At 33.8% G+C, this 14,433-nt stretch overlaps 1 protein-coding gene across 1 annotated transcript in view; it reads left to right on the forward strand.

Annotated features, from left to right (window-relative positions):
* The window catches only part of LOC147075217 (uncharacterized), a 32,207-nt gene extending 18,663 nt beyond the window's left edge, over nt 1-13,544 (forward strand). The window contains exons 4-5 of the mRNA XM_085942899.1: nt 8,244-9,162; nt 13,423-13,544. Coding sequence (XP_085799025.1) covers nt 8,244-9,162; nt 13,423-13,544 — 1,041 coding nt within the window. The remainder of the gene's footprint in view (nt 1-8,243; nt 9,163-13,422) is intronic.
* The last annotated feature ends 889 nt before the right edge of the window (nt 13,545-14,433 follow it).

Raw genomic sequence — 14,433 nt, forward strand, 5'->3', positions numbered from 1 at the left:
GACAACTCGTTAAATTTTACGATAATTATCATGCTTATCGTAAAATTTAACGAGTTGTCGCGCGACTTGTTTTCGGTGTGGACCCGGCATTAGCACCGCCATCTTTAGATTAATAAAGTCTGAGCATAAATTTTTGCACAAGCAACGAGTGGTCCATTGCCATACTATTTATTGATAACGTACTTGCAAGCAGAGTTTGGTATTCTATAATGACTGAATATAGATAAAGATAAATACGTTATTAGTTATTGTCGTTTAGAATCGACTGTCATATTGACAAACGTCCTAGTGTATTATGATATTATTATAAACAGAAGAAGTTTACTTACTTTGATCGTCACTTCCAATTATTAATAACACATAACCATTAAATCAGATGAACTCTAAGGTAAAATAATCTGAAAGAAATCTGAAACTAAGAATACTCCGACAAGTGAACACGACAGACGCGTCAGTATGAGCACTCTATAGACAATGACAGGCAATGACAGGTCATCCATAGAAAACGGGAGGGGCAAAAAGTAGGACCAGTCGTGTAATGTATCGGCTTCCTTCTTCAGTGGGCAATGATTTTAGTCATCAAACGATGATCAGCATTTTATTAGATGTTTTAAAAAAATCTTCGTTGTTTGTTTATCGTAATATACAATTATTTTGAGGTTAATATTTTGATAGTTGTTTTAAGTCGATATGTCAAAAATATCGTAACAATGTGGTCAGTAATACGAATAATATTTTAGAGTATACTAAAATAATTATACACGTGAAACGGGGTGAGATTGAACCAATGTTTTATACAAAAAGCTTTTTGTTCCTGTGTAATGTCTTAATTACCACTCATTTTTTTAAAATGGCCATCCTGCATGAATATATAAATTAACAACACTGTATTTTATATAATATTAACAAAAAATCTTGTAAGTATTGATATTTTTTTCCTTTACCGATATCAAGTACTGATATATTTTCTTTCGATATAACGGGCCTATGTGCACGTGTTCATATGGTTGAATTAACTAAGCGACATGTAGTAGAAATAGAAACACAGCTAAATCTTGTTGCCTTTTATGTCTAAGTAAAGCTATTTTGGATTTGTATTTTATATAGACCGATTTAGTCGGATTTATGTGATATTTTGAATATAAATTATTTTAATATTATAAGGAAATGGTACATGTAAATTAATTATGTAATCAAAGGCACTTGGAATTGATTTTCATTGAATGATAATAGATACATTTACTTAGGAAATTTAAATTTCATCAAAGCATGATATTGATAGAGGAAACGTTGTTTAGCTTATAATATACGATACATAAAAAATATAATTTAAAATTTTATAAAAAAATAAGCTTAAAATGAGTACATGTCTTTTGTGCAGTTTAAATATTATTTCGAAGTCGATAAAAGTTTAACAAAACAAATAAAATTAGCTGTTATTCGCATTACGCTCTGAAAAATACTTATGAATTTATGTTTTGTACTTTTCCACATGAGTCCCGGGTTTCGTCTTTCGGCATTTTCAGGTATTGTTAGCACTCACCAAACTCACCGATATACACACTGACAATGAATACAGTTGTTAATTCTTACTAACGCCCACGGTGGCCGCACGGCTTAAGCGTTGGACTATCACGCTGTAGGTCCCAGGTTCGAATCCTGGGTCTGGCAAGTACACATATTGTTTTTCAAGTTGTGTGTGAGTCAGGGTGTGGACCTAATAGGTTGAGCAAGTGGCTGACATCCGATTCTCGTAAAAAAATAAAATCTGTTAATACAAACCTCTACTCTGTGGAGGCTCATATGAAAAGATTATGAATAGCTGAAGTGTTTGTAAAAAAACCCTACCTTATTACTAAGAATACAATCAATATGCGTATAAATCGTAAAAATCCTAATAATAGATAATCATCATCATCATCAGCTGGGGTCAATCCACTGCTGGATGAAGGCCTCCCCAAGCTTTCTCCAACTCTCTCGGTCCTGTGTCGTTCGCTGCCACGTATTTCCGCCGAACTTTACCAGTTCGTCAATCCAGCGGCTTTAAGGGTGACCCTGTGGCCGTTTCGTACCCCTTGGGTACCACTGGATGACAGCATTTGTCCAGCGGCCGTCCTTTCGGCGAGCAATGTGCCCCGCCCATCTCCATTTCAGCTGTTTGGCAACGTCTATTACATCGCGTACTCTTGTCTGCTTCCTAACCCATTCGTTCCTCTTACGGTCCTTTCGCGTGATGCCCAACATGCACCTCTCCATGCCTCGCTGTATGACTCTTAGCCTTTGGACATCTCTCGTGTTGAGGGTCCACGTCTCGCAGCCATACGTGAGCACGGGTAGTACACATTGGTTGAACACCCTACGCTTAAGACATAATGGTAGGTCACTCTTGAAGACAATTTTCAGACGTCCGAAAGCACTCCATCCCAGCTTTGTTCTTCGAGCAATTTCATCGTGCATGCTACACATGCATGATAGACGTAGCTGCTGACTTGCTCGAGTTGGGTGCCAGAATTACAGATAATCGCAGGGTCCGAAAAACAGTTCCTCATCACTTTTGTTTTTGAGACATTTATCTTTAGACCGACCGTTTGACTGACATCCACGAGTTCTTGCATTCTACCTTGGAGGTCTTTCGGGACTTGTGAGATAATAATACATCATTAGATAATAATCAATAATAATACTACATTCAGGAAACAATGGCAATATAATAGGAGTTCAATGGAGTAAACTAATATGATATTGTATCAATAATATCAGTATTTAAAAAGTTAATCAGTTAAACAAAAAATATTCTTAAATGCTACTTTTTAAATTATACGTGAACTACGTGGAAAGGCTGAGATATGTGTTTCGGATACCGCCAGAAAGAGCGACACTCCGTACAAAAGCGATCTACGTGCTGCAGATCTGGCATGGCGAGAAACGCGAGAGTTAGCAATGGACCGAGGGAATTGGTGAAAACTTATACTCACCGTATGCCCCAATGCTGGGGCGTGACATGGTGAAAGAATCAGAAGAAGGTGGAAATGCCATCGTAAAATATACGAAATAATATATATCTTAATTCTTTTAATTATTAGCAACTTTACGCTGGTAAAATCATAGAAAAATATTGTGGAAATTCTCATTATATAAAATTGGAGCCTAATACTATCGTCATATTTTTATCACTGTCAAGGAACGTATTATTATTATTTTTGTCTTGAAAACTATTATTTACATAATTAACTCAATTGACTATGTCTTCTAAAATCTTCCAAAAATTCTTTTTCATGCTTTATAAAATGTTCTACATTATGTAAGAAGTCACCACACTAAAAAATAATATCTTATATTTAAGGGGGGACATGCTCGTCGAAGGTCAAAATTGAGTTTTTATTGTATATTCAAACCATGATCCTGGACACTCCTTAAACGTTGTAGATGATCTATTTATATAATTTTGAAGCCTTATTATCCTTTATAGTTATTTTAAACATTTGATGACTGCATGAAGTATTTTTGTTACATAAAATAGTATTCTTTTAAACCTCTCGCTCTAATGTTTTAGAATATAGTCATATTTCGGTACATAACTGTGCAGTGGTGTTAAGATTTTTTACATTTATTAATTTTTAAACGCATTTATAAAACCATTAGCATAATTTATTACGAGATAATTTTTGTAAAATATTCACGATAAAAAATTATATTGATAATCTCTGTGATCCCAAATTTGACAAGAATTAGGCATTTTATTATTCAAAAAATCGGCTAGATTAACACATTTCAAGATGATTCTAAAGATACTCATTATAAGCTATGTTTTTGAGCATTCAAGTGTGATAAACATCTTATGAATAATGATTGCTTTATAATAATTATTGACCTAAGAATAAGGTAGTGTTTTTTTGAAATACGCCATTTCTTTTGTCATTCCCTAGTGGTTAAGCTACAACATACGGCCGTAGCCATAAATTGACAAACTATAATTGAAGTAGGGAGTAAAATGATATTGACGCGCGTGTTTGAACATGTACCGTTTAAAAAAAAATAAAAATAAATTCGGTTAGGTACATGTTCAAACACGCGCGTTAACATAATTTTACTCCCTACTTTAATTATAGTTTGTCATTTTATGGCTACGGCCGTATGTTGTAGCTTAACCACTAGGGAATGACAAAAGAAATGGCGTATTTCAAAAAAACACTACCTTCTTCTTAGGTCAATAATTATTATAAAGCAATCATTATTCATAAGATTTTTATCACACTTGAATGGTCAAAGACATAGCTTATAATAAATATCTTTAGAATCATCTTTAAATGTGTTAATCTTGCCGATTTTTTGAATAATAAAATGCCTAATTCTTGTCAAATTTGGGATCACAGAGATTATCAAAATAATTTTTTATCGTGAATATTTTACAAAAATTATCTCGTAATAAATTATACTAATGGTTTTATAAATGCGTTTAAAAATTAATAAATGTAAAAAATCTTAACACCACTGCACAGTTCTGTACCGAAATATGACTATATTCTAAAACATTAGAGCGAGAGGTTTAAAAGAATACTATTTTATGTAACAAAAATACTTCATGCAGTCATCAAATGTTTAAAATAACTATAAAGGATAATAAGGCTTCAAAATTATATAAATAGATTATCTACAACGTTTAAGGAGTGTCCAGGATCATGGTTAGAAAATACAATAAAAACTCAATTTTGACCTTCGACGAGCATGTCCCCCCATTAAAAAAAAAAAAAAAAAAAAAAACGATGCCCAAAAGAATGGGGAACGTTAAATAATACCACAGAACAGAAAATAAATAGAATGCTTTATACGAATACAGAAAATTTTGACGCAGGGTTTTGAATTTGTTCCTACGAAAATGAACCACGCATTATAGACGTGCAATAGTGTGTGTAATACACCAATATTAAATGAGCGTCAATGCATTAACCGAGAGCAGTTTTCAGTATTCGACGTATGACGTATTCTTGACACGTGTTTAAATGTATCCCGTATTCTTCCTTACTCGAGATCGGTTGCCTGCTTCTCATTACCCGTTAGGTATTTCAGTTCCCATTATTTCAGAGTCCTTTCCCCTGTGTTCCCCAGAGTTCCCTGAATAATACGGGTTGGAGTATCCCTTTAATTTGAAATAATTTGCATTTACAGTTAATCAAATGAGTTTACTAAGAAGTATGAATTTATCCTGAATCATGTATAATGCGGTTTTTATAGAATAAAAAACTAAGGGTTGAAGAAAAGCTTTCTAATTAAAATGTAATATAAATTAGTTTTTTTGTCTACACACAATAAATTATTGTCGGCAACGGTTAATTTGGCTTTAAGAAAAAAGTACATAGCAATTTATTATATTTGCTTTTAATATACTATATTGTATGTTCTTAAATTAATATAATACTGTAAGAAGAATAACAACCAGTCCACCAAGGAATTGGGGCAAATGATAATAAGTAATGATTTCTATCTTGTTGTCTTTTGGTTTACGTCATAATAGTAAAACTCAGAAAAAATATCATATTGTAGTTGAATTTATGTTCCACTGAACTGTAATCACTATCGTAAAGTGAGCAATGTTTATTGTGTTAACTAAGATGTACATATAGGTTGTTTATAACTCTTATGTATCATTGAAAAGTGAAAGTTAAATATATATGAGTTTTGGAGACTGAGCAGAGAATGAAGTCCTTCTGATGCATTACATTAAATAAAAAAATGAATGAGATATTCACAAAGTAAATGGAGAATAATTAATTCTATATTCGCACAATAAAATAAATACTGTTTTCACTAAGTGCTGACAACATTTAAAAGTATGAAATTCACGTCGGAAATAAGTGGTTTTCACTAATGATCGACAACTATCAATAATTAATGGTAGATTTTCACTATGGATAGAAAAAGTTCTCACTTGTCAATAGATTATTGTAACACTAAAAATGAATAGATGTATCGACGTAAAATACATTTTGCTCTTCTTTGTGGTTAAATTAATTAAAATAATACATATTTTAACACGACTATACTTATTTGCATTGTACATAATATTATATAATATACTATATAAAGCTATGACAATAGTCATTTAAAAAGAAATGATTAATATAATAAACGAACATATATATAGATAGAGCATAATATATCAGTAGCGAAGGGTAGAGGTAGGCTATTAAGATTTGATACTTAATTGTTTTCGATGAATTAAGAATGCATATCGTGTGGTTACTGGGATTACCAAGTCTCAAAATCATAATATTATGGAGTAATTGCAATTTTAAAGTTTGACATGCCCTATAAAATCAGGCATATTGCTAATTTCTTTGTGCTTTATGTGCATGTTCGATATATCTGACTTTTTCTCTGATTTTTTTCTAGCATACATATTTATATATATATACACATGATCCGTTGTTTACTATAAATATCTAAATTATGGAGTTACCAACTTTTGGCAGTAACCCCACCCCACCATTATTGCAGATGGCGTTGGTTAGTTCCTTAAAATTCATTAAACTCTGCCTAACCAAACCATAATTGATAAAAAATATTCTTTTATCTATAAAATATCTAAAATGATGTATTGTTTAATGGCATAATATTAGATATCTTATATATAAACGAATATGTTTTGGCTATTATTTATTTATTTAAGAATACAAAACATTGTGGACATAACAAATCTAAATTCAAGACGTACACAACATGAGATTTACATTATAAGTCAAACATTACCCTCACAAGAGAGAAGAGAATATAGAAAAAGAAATATATATATAATAAAAATATTAATAACAAAAAAAAATAATCAAAACATACTTAAGTACAATTTAATACAGAAAAATATAATTTTTGAGAACGAAAAATATACAATTTTATACAGAAAAATACAGTTTCAAAAATAAAATGCAAAGTACATCATTGAAAACGTCTATGTCTTTAGGGAGCGCATTTACTAGTCTTGCACCCCTCGCTAATGGTGCCTGATAGGCTTGACACGAGGAAACGGTTCCAATCCAGAATAAATCATGACTGCGACCACGTAGGTAATTGACAGGCGCATGGAAATTCAAATTCATTAGGACACCAGGATTGGAAACCATCCCTCGCGATAACAGGCAAAAGTGTTTCAACAGCAGAAGCGACCGACGAGATTCAAGAGAGTGAAAAGTAAGCATGCCTTGTAGAAAGGCAGTCGGAAAATAATCATCTGACGAATTATCGAAAGGAAAATAGTTAAATGTTTTAAAATAAAGACATCGAAGAAATTTCTTCTGGACTATGAATGGCTTGGATTAGGCAGAGTATAATTGAATTTTAAAAAGTAACAAACACTATCTCCATATTGTAGTCTTATTTCAATGACAACAGATACATATGACTGACAAAGTTTAGCATGGACTATTAATTTATGTCGGATCTTAATAGCTCACCTCATCCCTTTAATATATAAATGTTATTTTGTGTGTCTATAATAAACGAAAATATTATATCGTCATTTCTAAGGTTAACTAGGTAAACACCAATATTTTTATTAATATCACAATCAATCTAATGCCGGAACCTACTAATCGGAATTGTTTTTCAGCAATAAAACATTATAATGGATGAGCCATTCTAATATTATGTACTTAGTGGAGTCTCGTTGTTGAAGGACGAGGTCGTTGTGTTTGGGGATGACTAGGAGGTGTAGTTGCAGAATCGTCAGGAGGAGAGATGAGAAGTCGGGATTTGGTGGTTTTGATGGAGGAGTGAGTTTTATTTGTAGCGTAAACAGTTGGTACAATAGTATGTTATAGGAACGTTCTGTTACAATACTTATGATGATGTTCCGAGGTCCGAACTCGGTGGAATTAAATGCTGAGCGGGGCGACTGACACGAAGCTTACTGATCGGACAGAGATTATGATTGATACTAATAGGTATTTAGACTTGCTAACTTATCAACTATGACCTGTTAATTATATACATGAATATTCAGTAAATTGCGAGTCATTCATTGTTGATGAAGTTTGCAATTTAGCAATCTGCTGGCCTCTGCATTATTGAATTTCGAACGTTTCGATTCCATCGAATAATGTCACGTGTAGATTCGATGATTTTTCAAAAGTTTAAATGACTTACACTGGCAAAATAATGCTAAGTCATTGTCATTGACATCTACATTTATAATATCCTTTTCAGAAAAAGTTTGAGGAAATCTAGTCTAAGTGTAGTTAATGCAATGTTAGAAAAAACTGATCCTTTATCCCGATTACTATAGAGACAGCTACAGAAAAGAGTTACAAAACCAAATCGGAAAACTCACCGAAGGAGAAGCCTGGAGTATCGATGAGAGGTGGAAGAGACTAAAAGAAGGAATGGTAAAAGCTGCTGAAGTCTCGATAGGACTGGCACCCAAGAAAGTAAAGTGCCCTTGGTACGACGACACTTGCCGACAAATGGTGGAGGAGAGAAGAGCAAAAAGAGCGCTCTATCTGCAAAATACGCAGAGCAAAGAAGCACAAAAACGATATAGCGAGACGTGCAAAAATGTCCGAAAGCATCTGAGAAAGTGCAAACGAAGCTTCATCAAAAGTAATTTTGAGCAGATGGAAGAAGAAGCAAAACGAAATAAAACTCGATCATTCTTCTCGAAAGTGAGTTTTGAAAAAAGAGGCTTTCAACATAGCACGCTACAAATCAAAGATCAACAGGGTCAGATAGTGGCAAACAAAGAGCAAGTGCTAAACATATGGAAGTCCCATTTTGAAAACTTACTTCAACGCTCTGTACCAGATGAACCTTTGGAATCGCCAGAAATCGCGACAGCAGAACCTCTTATACCGCCACCAAATAAGGCAGAGTTGATGGGAGCACTGAGTTATTTAAAGAATAACAAATCGGCAGGAAACGATAATATTCCATCGGAGCTTCTCAAGCATGGAGGAGAAACCTTTTTTAGTGCCATGCTTGAGCTACTGCAACAAATATGGGAGGAAGAAAAGATCCCTGAAGAATGGAAAGAATCACTGGTCTGTCCTATCTTCAAGAAAGGGGACAAACTCAACTGTGCAAACTACCGTGGCATCTCTCTTCTTCCTACTGCATACAAAGTTCTGTCGAACATTATTCTCGAAAGAATTCTACCATATGCCGAAAACATTCTTGGTGACTACCAATGCGGCTTTAGACGAAACCGCAGTACTACCGATCAAATCTTTACACTGCGCCAAATCTTTGAAAAGAAATGGGAATACGCCCAAGATGTACACTGTCTCTTTGTAGATTTTAAAACCGCATATGACTCTATTGATAGAGAAGCTCTCTGGAATATATTGAAAGAATTTGAAATACCGTCAAAACTTATAAATATAATAAAAGTATGCATGGACGGATCCAGAAGTAGAATTCATATGCAAGGTAGTATATCAGAATCTTTTGAGGTGACAGCAGGACTAAAACAAGGCGACTCCTTATCACCCATGCTGTTCAACTTAGCTTTAGAGAAAGCCGTTAGAGAAGCTCTGAAAGCAAAAGGTGGAGTTACCCTGAATGGGTCCCATAAAATATTGGGCTACGCAGATGATTTGGTGGTGCTCGGAGAATCTGAAGAAGAAGTCAGAGATATTTTCACTCCTCTGGAGGACACAGCGAAAAGGTTGAACCTACGAGTAAATGTGGGAAAGACCAAGTATTTGAAAATGACAAGAGGCATTGAACCCTCTGGAAACATTGGAATAAGAAACTCCTCGTTCGAGAGAACCTCTCTCTTCAAGTACTTGGGCTCCAACATTACCTCTAAAAATGAAATGTCCCTAGAGCTCTCTGACCGACTGAGAAGTGGAAATGCAGCGTACTTCGCGCTGAGTCGTCTGTTCAGGTCCAAAATGCTGTCCATCAAAACGAAATTCCGGGTGTATAACGTGGTCATCAAGCCAATCGTCATGTATGGATGTGAAACGTGGGGTTTAACAGAAAAACAAGAAAAGGCGCTCCAAGTGTTTGAAAACCGAATCCTCCGGAGAATACTTGGACCCGTCAATGAGAACCACCGGTGGCGCATCCGCACAAACGCTGAGCTCTTCGACCGATTCCAACCTAGAATCACTAATATTCTGAGGTCAAGAAGGCTCAGATGGGCGGGCCACGTTGTACGATCTGAAAGATCTAGAACTCTCTATAGGATTTACAAAGGCACACCAGCTGGCACTCGACCTCTTGGCCGCCCTCGACGGAGATGGGCGGACAACATTCAAAGGGATGCGGAAAGGCTGGGGATAGTCAACTGGGAAGAGAGAGCGCTGGACAGAGATTCCTGGAGAAACGTTGTGCAGTCGGCCATGGACCTGAACGGCCCCTAGCGCCAGTTTAATAATAATAACTATAGAGACAAAAAATATACACATAACAAGAGAAACGTTGCTGATTTATAAAACATGTTATTCTATCCCTAGTTTATCTCACCAGATTACATCTACGATCATGAATAACTATGTCGGAGGGAATAAGAATAGCAATTATTATTGTTTTATTATCTTTTTGGTTGGCATCGTAATGAAGGGCAAACATATTTGCAGTCGAGTATAATATGTTTCGCCATCAAACCGAAATATCGTAAAACAAACAAAGCTCATGTTAAACATGACTACAGGCTGTTCGCAGAATCGAGTATTGACAATTTATTTTTATATACGCCTTTATAGATACCACGTATTTACTTTTACAAGGTTTCTTTAAAGACTTTGACATGAGAACTACTCTATTTGATGCTGATTTAAAAGAAAAATGCTTTATCGAAAATAATTATTGCTGATCAAAATCGTGTCCGGAAATGTGTACGTAAGTTTTCCGTATCATACTTCGCCATGAAATGTTGTATCGGAAATATAAGTGGTCGTATATTAAAGACCGTCCAACCTCTTTGGGTCGTATAGTACTGAGATAAAATTTCATGTCTAAATAATACACGATTCTTGTCGGTTTACAGGAGGCAAGCGGCAAACAAATTTTGAAAATGGCCGATATACTGGATTATTTTTAGGTTAGCTTTTCATTCTTGAAGGAACATTATTGTCTGGAATGCTCCAAGAACAACGCGTATTTTTTTATATCTCGGTGCTATTAAAATAATTTTTTTTTACATATCGTGAACATTTCAAATTATAAATTTAAGACTCTCAAAACATGACATTAAAAATAAAGAAACAGTGTAAAGAAGAAATAAATATAATATATGCAGTCTCACAAAAACAGTATGAAAAGTAAAGTAAAAGCTTAAGAAAAAGTGTGCTACGGTAAAATGTAATACGTACAATTTACATGTAACCGATTTACTAATTCTATAATATCTACCAACTTTTTCTTAACGTTATTCACTCGTACGAAATCGCAAGCGATTGTTAGTAATATTAAATTATATTGCAATAGCACTCGAGAATTGCACCCATATAGTTAGCATTGGAGGACATTTACTTTAAATTTAGATACCTTAAATATACAATTTGATTCGAGAGTTATCAACGAAAATAATTGAATGAGAGAAATAGAGCTTACTAGTTGAAATAATCGTAGTATTTATACAATTATTATGGTATTTACATTTTTAAAGTAAAAGTTACTTCAATAGTTAAATTAGAAGTCTCGTATAAATACTATTATCGTTATACGACAATTAAAATGATGAAATATAACTGTAAGGCATAATAATATCACCCTGTAGGTACACTGTCAGGTTAAGATAATATACTATGGAGTCATTTTTGCTCAAGCCTGAAAGAAAAGGCTGTATATAACCTTCAAGATAAATAAGGTACAGCAAAGTCCATAAAGCTTATTGTGAACAATATTTCCAGAGTTTTGAAGCCCGGTAGAGTGAGAGGGAAATAAAATAAAATTATTATAGACACAGTTTCTCATCTGCCGTAAACAAAGTTAACCCCATTTTATGGGAAATGAGGAAAATCTTGCCCTGGAAGGGTGGGCGAAGAGACAGTGGTGAATCTGGAAATTTTATGGCTTGTGTTTAAATTGGTAATTGTTAATAATAAGTGTGTAATTTAATATTATATTCTACTGTTAAAGTGGCAAACTAACTTAACTTACCCGACTAGAGATAATATTGTAGCTAAAATAAAATATATGTTTAGACATACAGTGTTAATAAACATTTATAATTATTGTGACAGCAGTAGTTAATTTCAACTAGAGTATTATGATAATAGCCGTCGTGGGAGATACTTACAATTATATTTTTAAGTAAATTTAAAATACATATTTTACATTTACACAACAAGTGTAGGATATTGTATATGGCAGTAGTGAGGGGTGGATTGCAGTTAAGATTCGATATAAATAGTGCAAACTAAACTTTGTCAGTCAAACTTATTTGTTTTCATTGAACTAAGAATAAAATTTGCAGATGGTCCTGGTTAGTTTTTAAAATTAAACTAATCTCTGTCTACAACAAACCACTAAAGTTTAGGTATACTATGAGCAATCCAACAAAATAGTGCATACTTTTTCAGTCACACTTATTTGCTTATATATTACAGATAGTGTTGGTTAGTATTTTAAAATTCATTAAAACCTGCCTACCTAAACCATAACCGATAAAAAATATTCATCCATCTATAAAATATTTTAAATTATGAATGGTTTAATGGCATAACTTGACTTGGGCAGGGCTTAATTGAAATTTAAAAACTAACAAACACTATCTACACATTAAAATCATAGTTGAATGAAAATAAACACGTTTGAGTGACAAAGTCTAGTGTGTACTATTTATCTCGGATTTAAACAGCCTACCTGCACCCTTTGCTACTGGACTATGTGGGAATATTATACTTTTTATTGGGTTTTATTATATAAAAACAAAATGTGAGTCCTTTCTTTCAATGAGTTTCACTGTCAATTGGAAAATCAAATTGGTATGTTTCTAATTTCTATAGTTCTGCATTTTAGCTTTTATAAAAATATGAGTAGTATGATGTTATTCAAAATAATTAGTACAATTTATTTAGTATTGGTAATCAAAAAATATAAAAATGATTTTATAAATCACGTATTTTGTTCATATACCTTGTGAAGTTTATTCAGAATAAATGACACGTATAGTCCCTACATAATATATTTTTATAATTTGTTATTATCAATGCGACGTAGATAAGGAAAACAGCGCTGTATTATGATGTGAGAAGAGGTTAAATACATTTTTAAAGTTGCAATTCTAAAGGGTGGATTTTTTATCAGGCGATCATATGGAGTGATCGATTTAATATACATTGACTCAAACCTCGATGACTCAGGTAGCTGCAAGAAGGAAATTAGGCAAAGAATTGCGGTCAACAATAACGTCATGAGTCGTCAAATGTCTCTGTGCTGGAAGAGTTTGGTATCAAAGAACGTAATAAGAAAATATCTGAGCAGCCTGGAGAGAAGAGATCCCTGAAGGCGTCGAAGGAAGAAGGTTGCGAGGGCTTGCACCTTCCAATTGGCGCGACACCATCAAAAAAGCGACAGACAACAATATTAGCGCAGGATTGCTCTAAATGGAAGGTGATTGATGGAAACGCTTGCAGGATGCAAGGAAATATCGAACGTTACCGTCACTCGAAGACGAATAAACGGGATTTTGTTTGTGTTTTTATATAACAAACTTTCTGTTTTAACGGACAACACTCACCCGCTGTCTGTTATAACGAGGTTATACTGTAGTTGAATGTAATTCACAAATGCCGTTATTCACTAAAAGGTTATACCTAATTATTTTAAAATATTTTCCTTTAGTTGTTATCAGAATATTTTTTCTACCCTTAAAAAATCCTTAATACAATACTGACCAAAAAGGCAAAGTCACTAACATTTTCAGTAATGAAATTATTATTATTTCCCGTGTATATATATGGACACTTACATTTGGACCAAAAACCAAGTTTGCTTTGTTTAAACGTTGATAATTTTAGTGTTGATGTAATTTAACGTTTCGCTGTGAAAACAGAAGGACTATTTGGGTTTGAAATAACCGGCAGTTTAGGACACTTGAGCATGTACGCAACATTGTTTGAGCGCAATCTATGGGCGGGTTTAAATGAAAACACCCTCTAATAATTTTGTACAATTTATTTAGCCTATTAAAAAAATCTTTGCATACTTAGTATTTTAGTCCTACCGCAACATTGTATTTTTCCCGGTACAGTCGTGTATAAAATAATATTATGATGAGTGGGTATTAAAAGTGGCCAATAGTTAAAATTTTGGCGCAATTAGTATGTCACTGCGTAGCATAGAGGTAATGCGCGGATGGGGCGTAAACCCGGGAGATGCAGAGTTCGATTCACTGCCGGGGTGGCTTACTTTTTTCAAAAAAGATTTTTTCTATTGGAATATATTCTCTCACAAAGTGTTTTTCAAAATTATGTATGTTCAATAATTAGAATG

The sequence above is a fragment of the Rhyacophila brunnea genome, unplaced genomic scaffold (genome assembly GCF_057557595.1).
Source record: "Rhyacophila brunnea isolate RB1 unplaced genomic scaffold, BYU_Rbru_1.0 scaffold_15, whole genome shotgun sequence".
Lineage (NCBI taxonomy): Eukaryota > Metazoa > Arthropoda > Insecta > Trichoptera > Rhyacophilidae > Rhyacophila > Rhyacophila brunnea.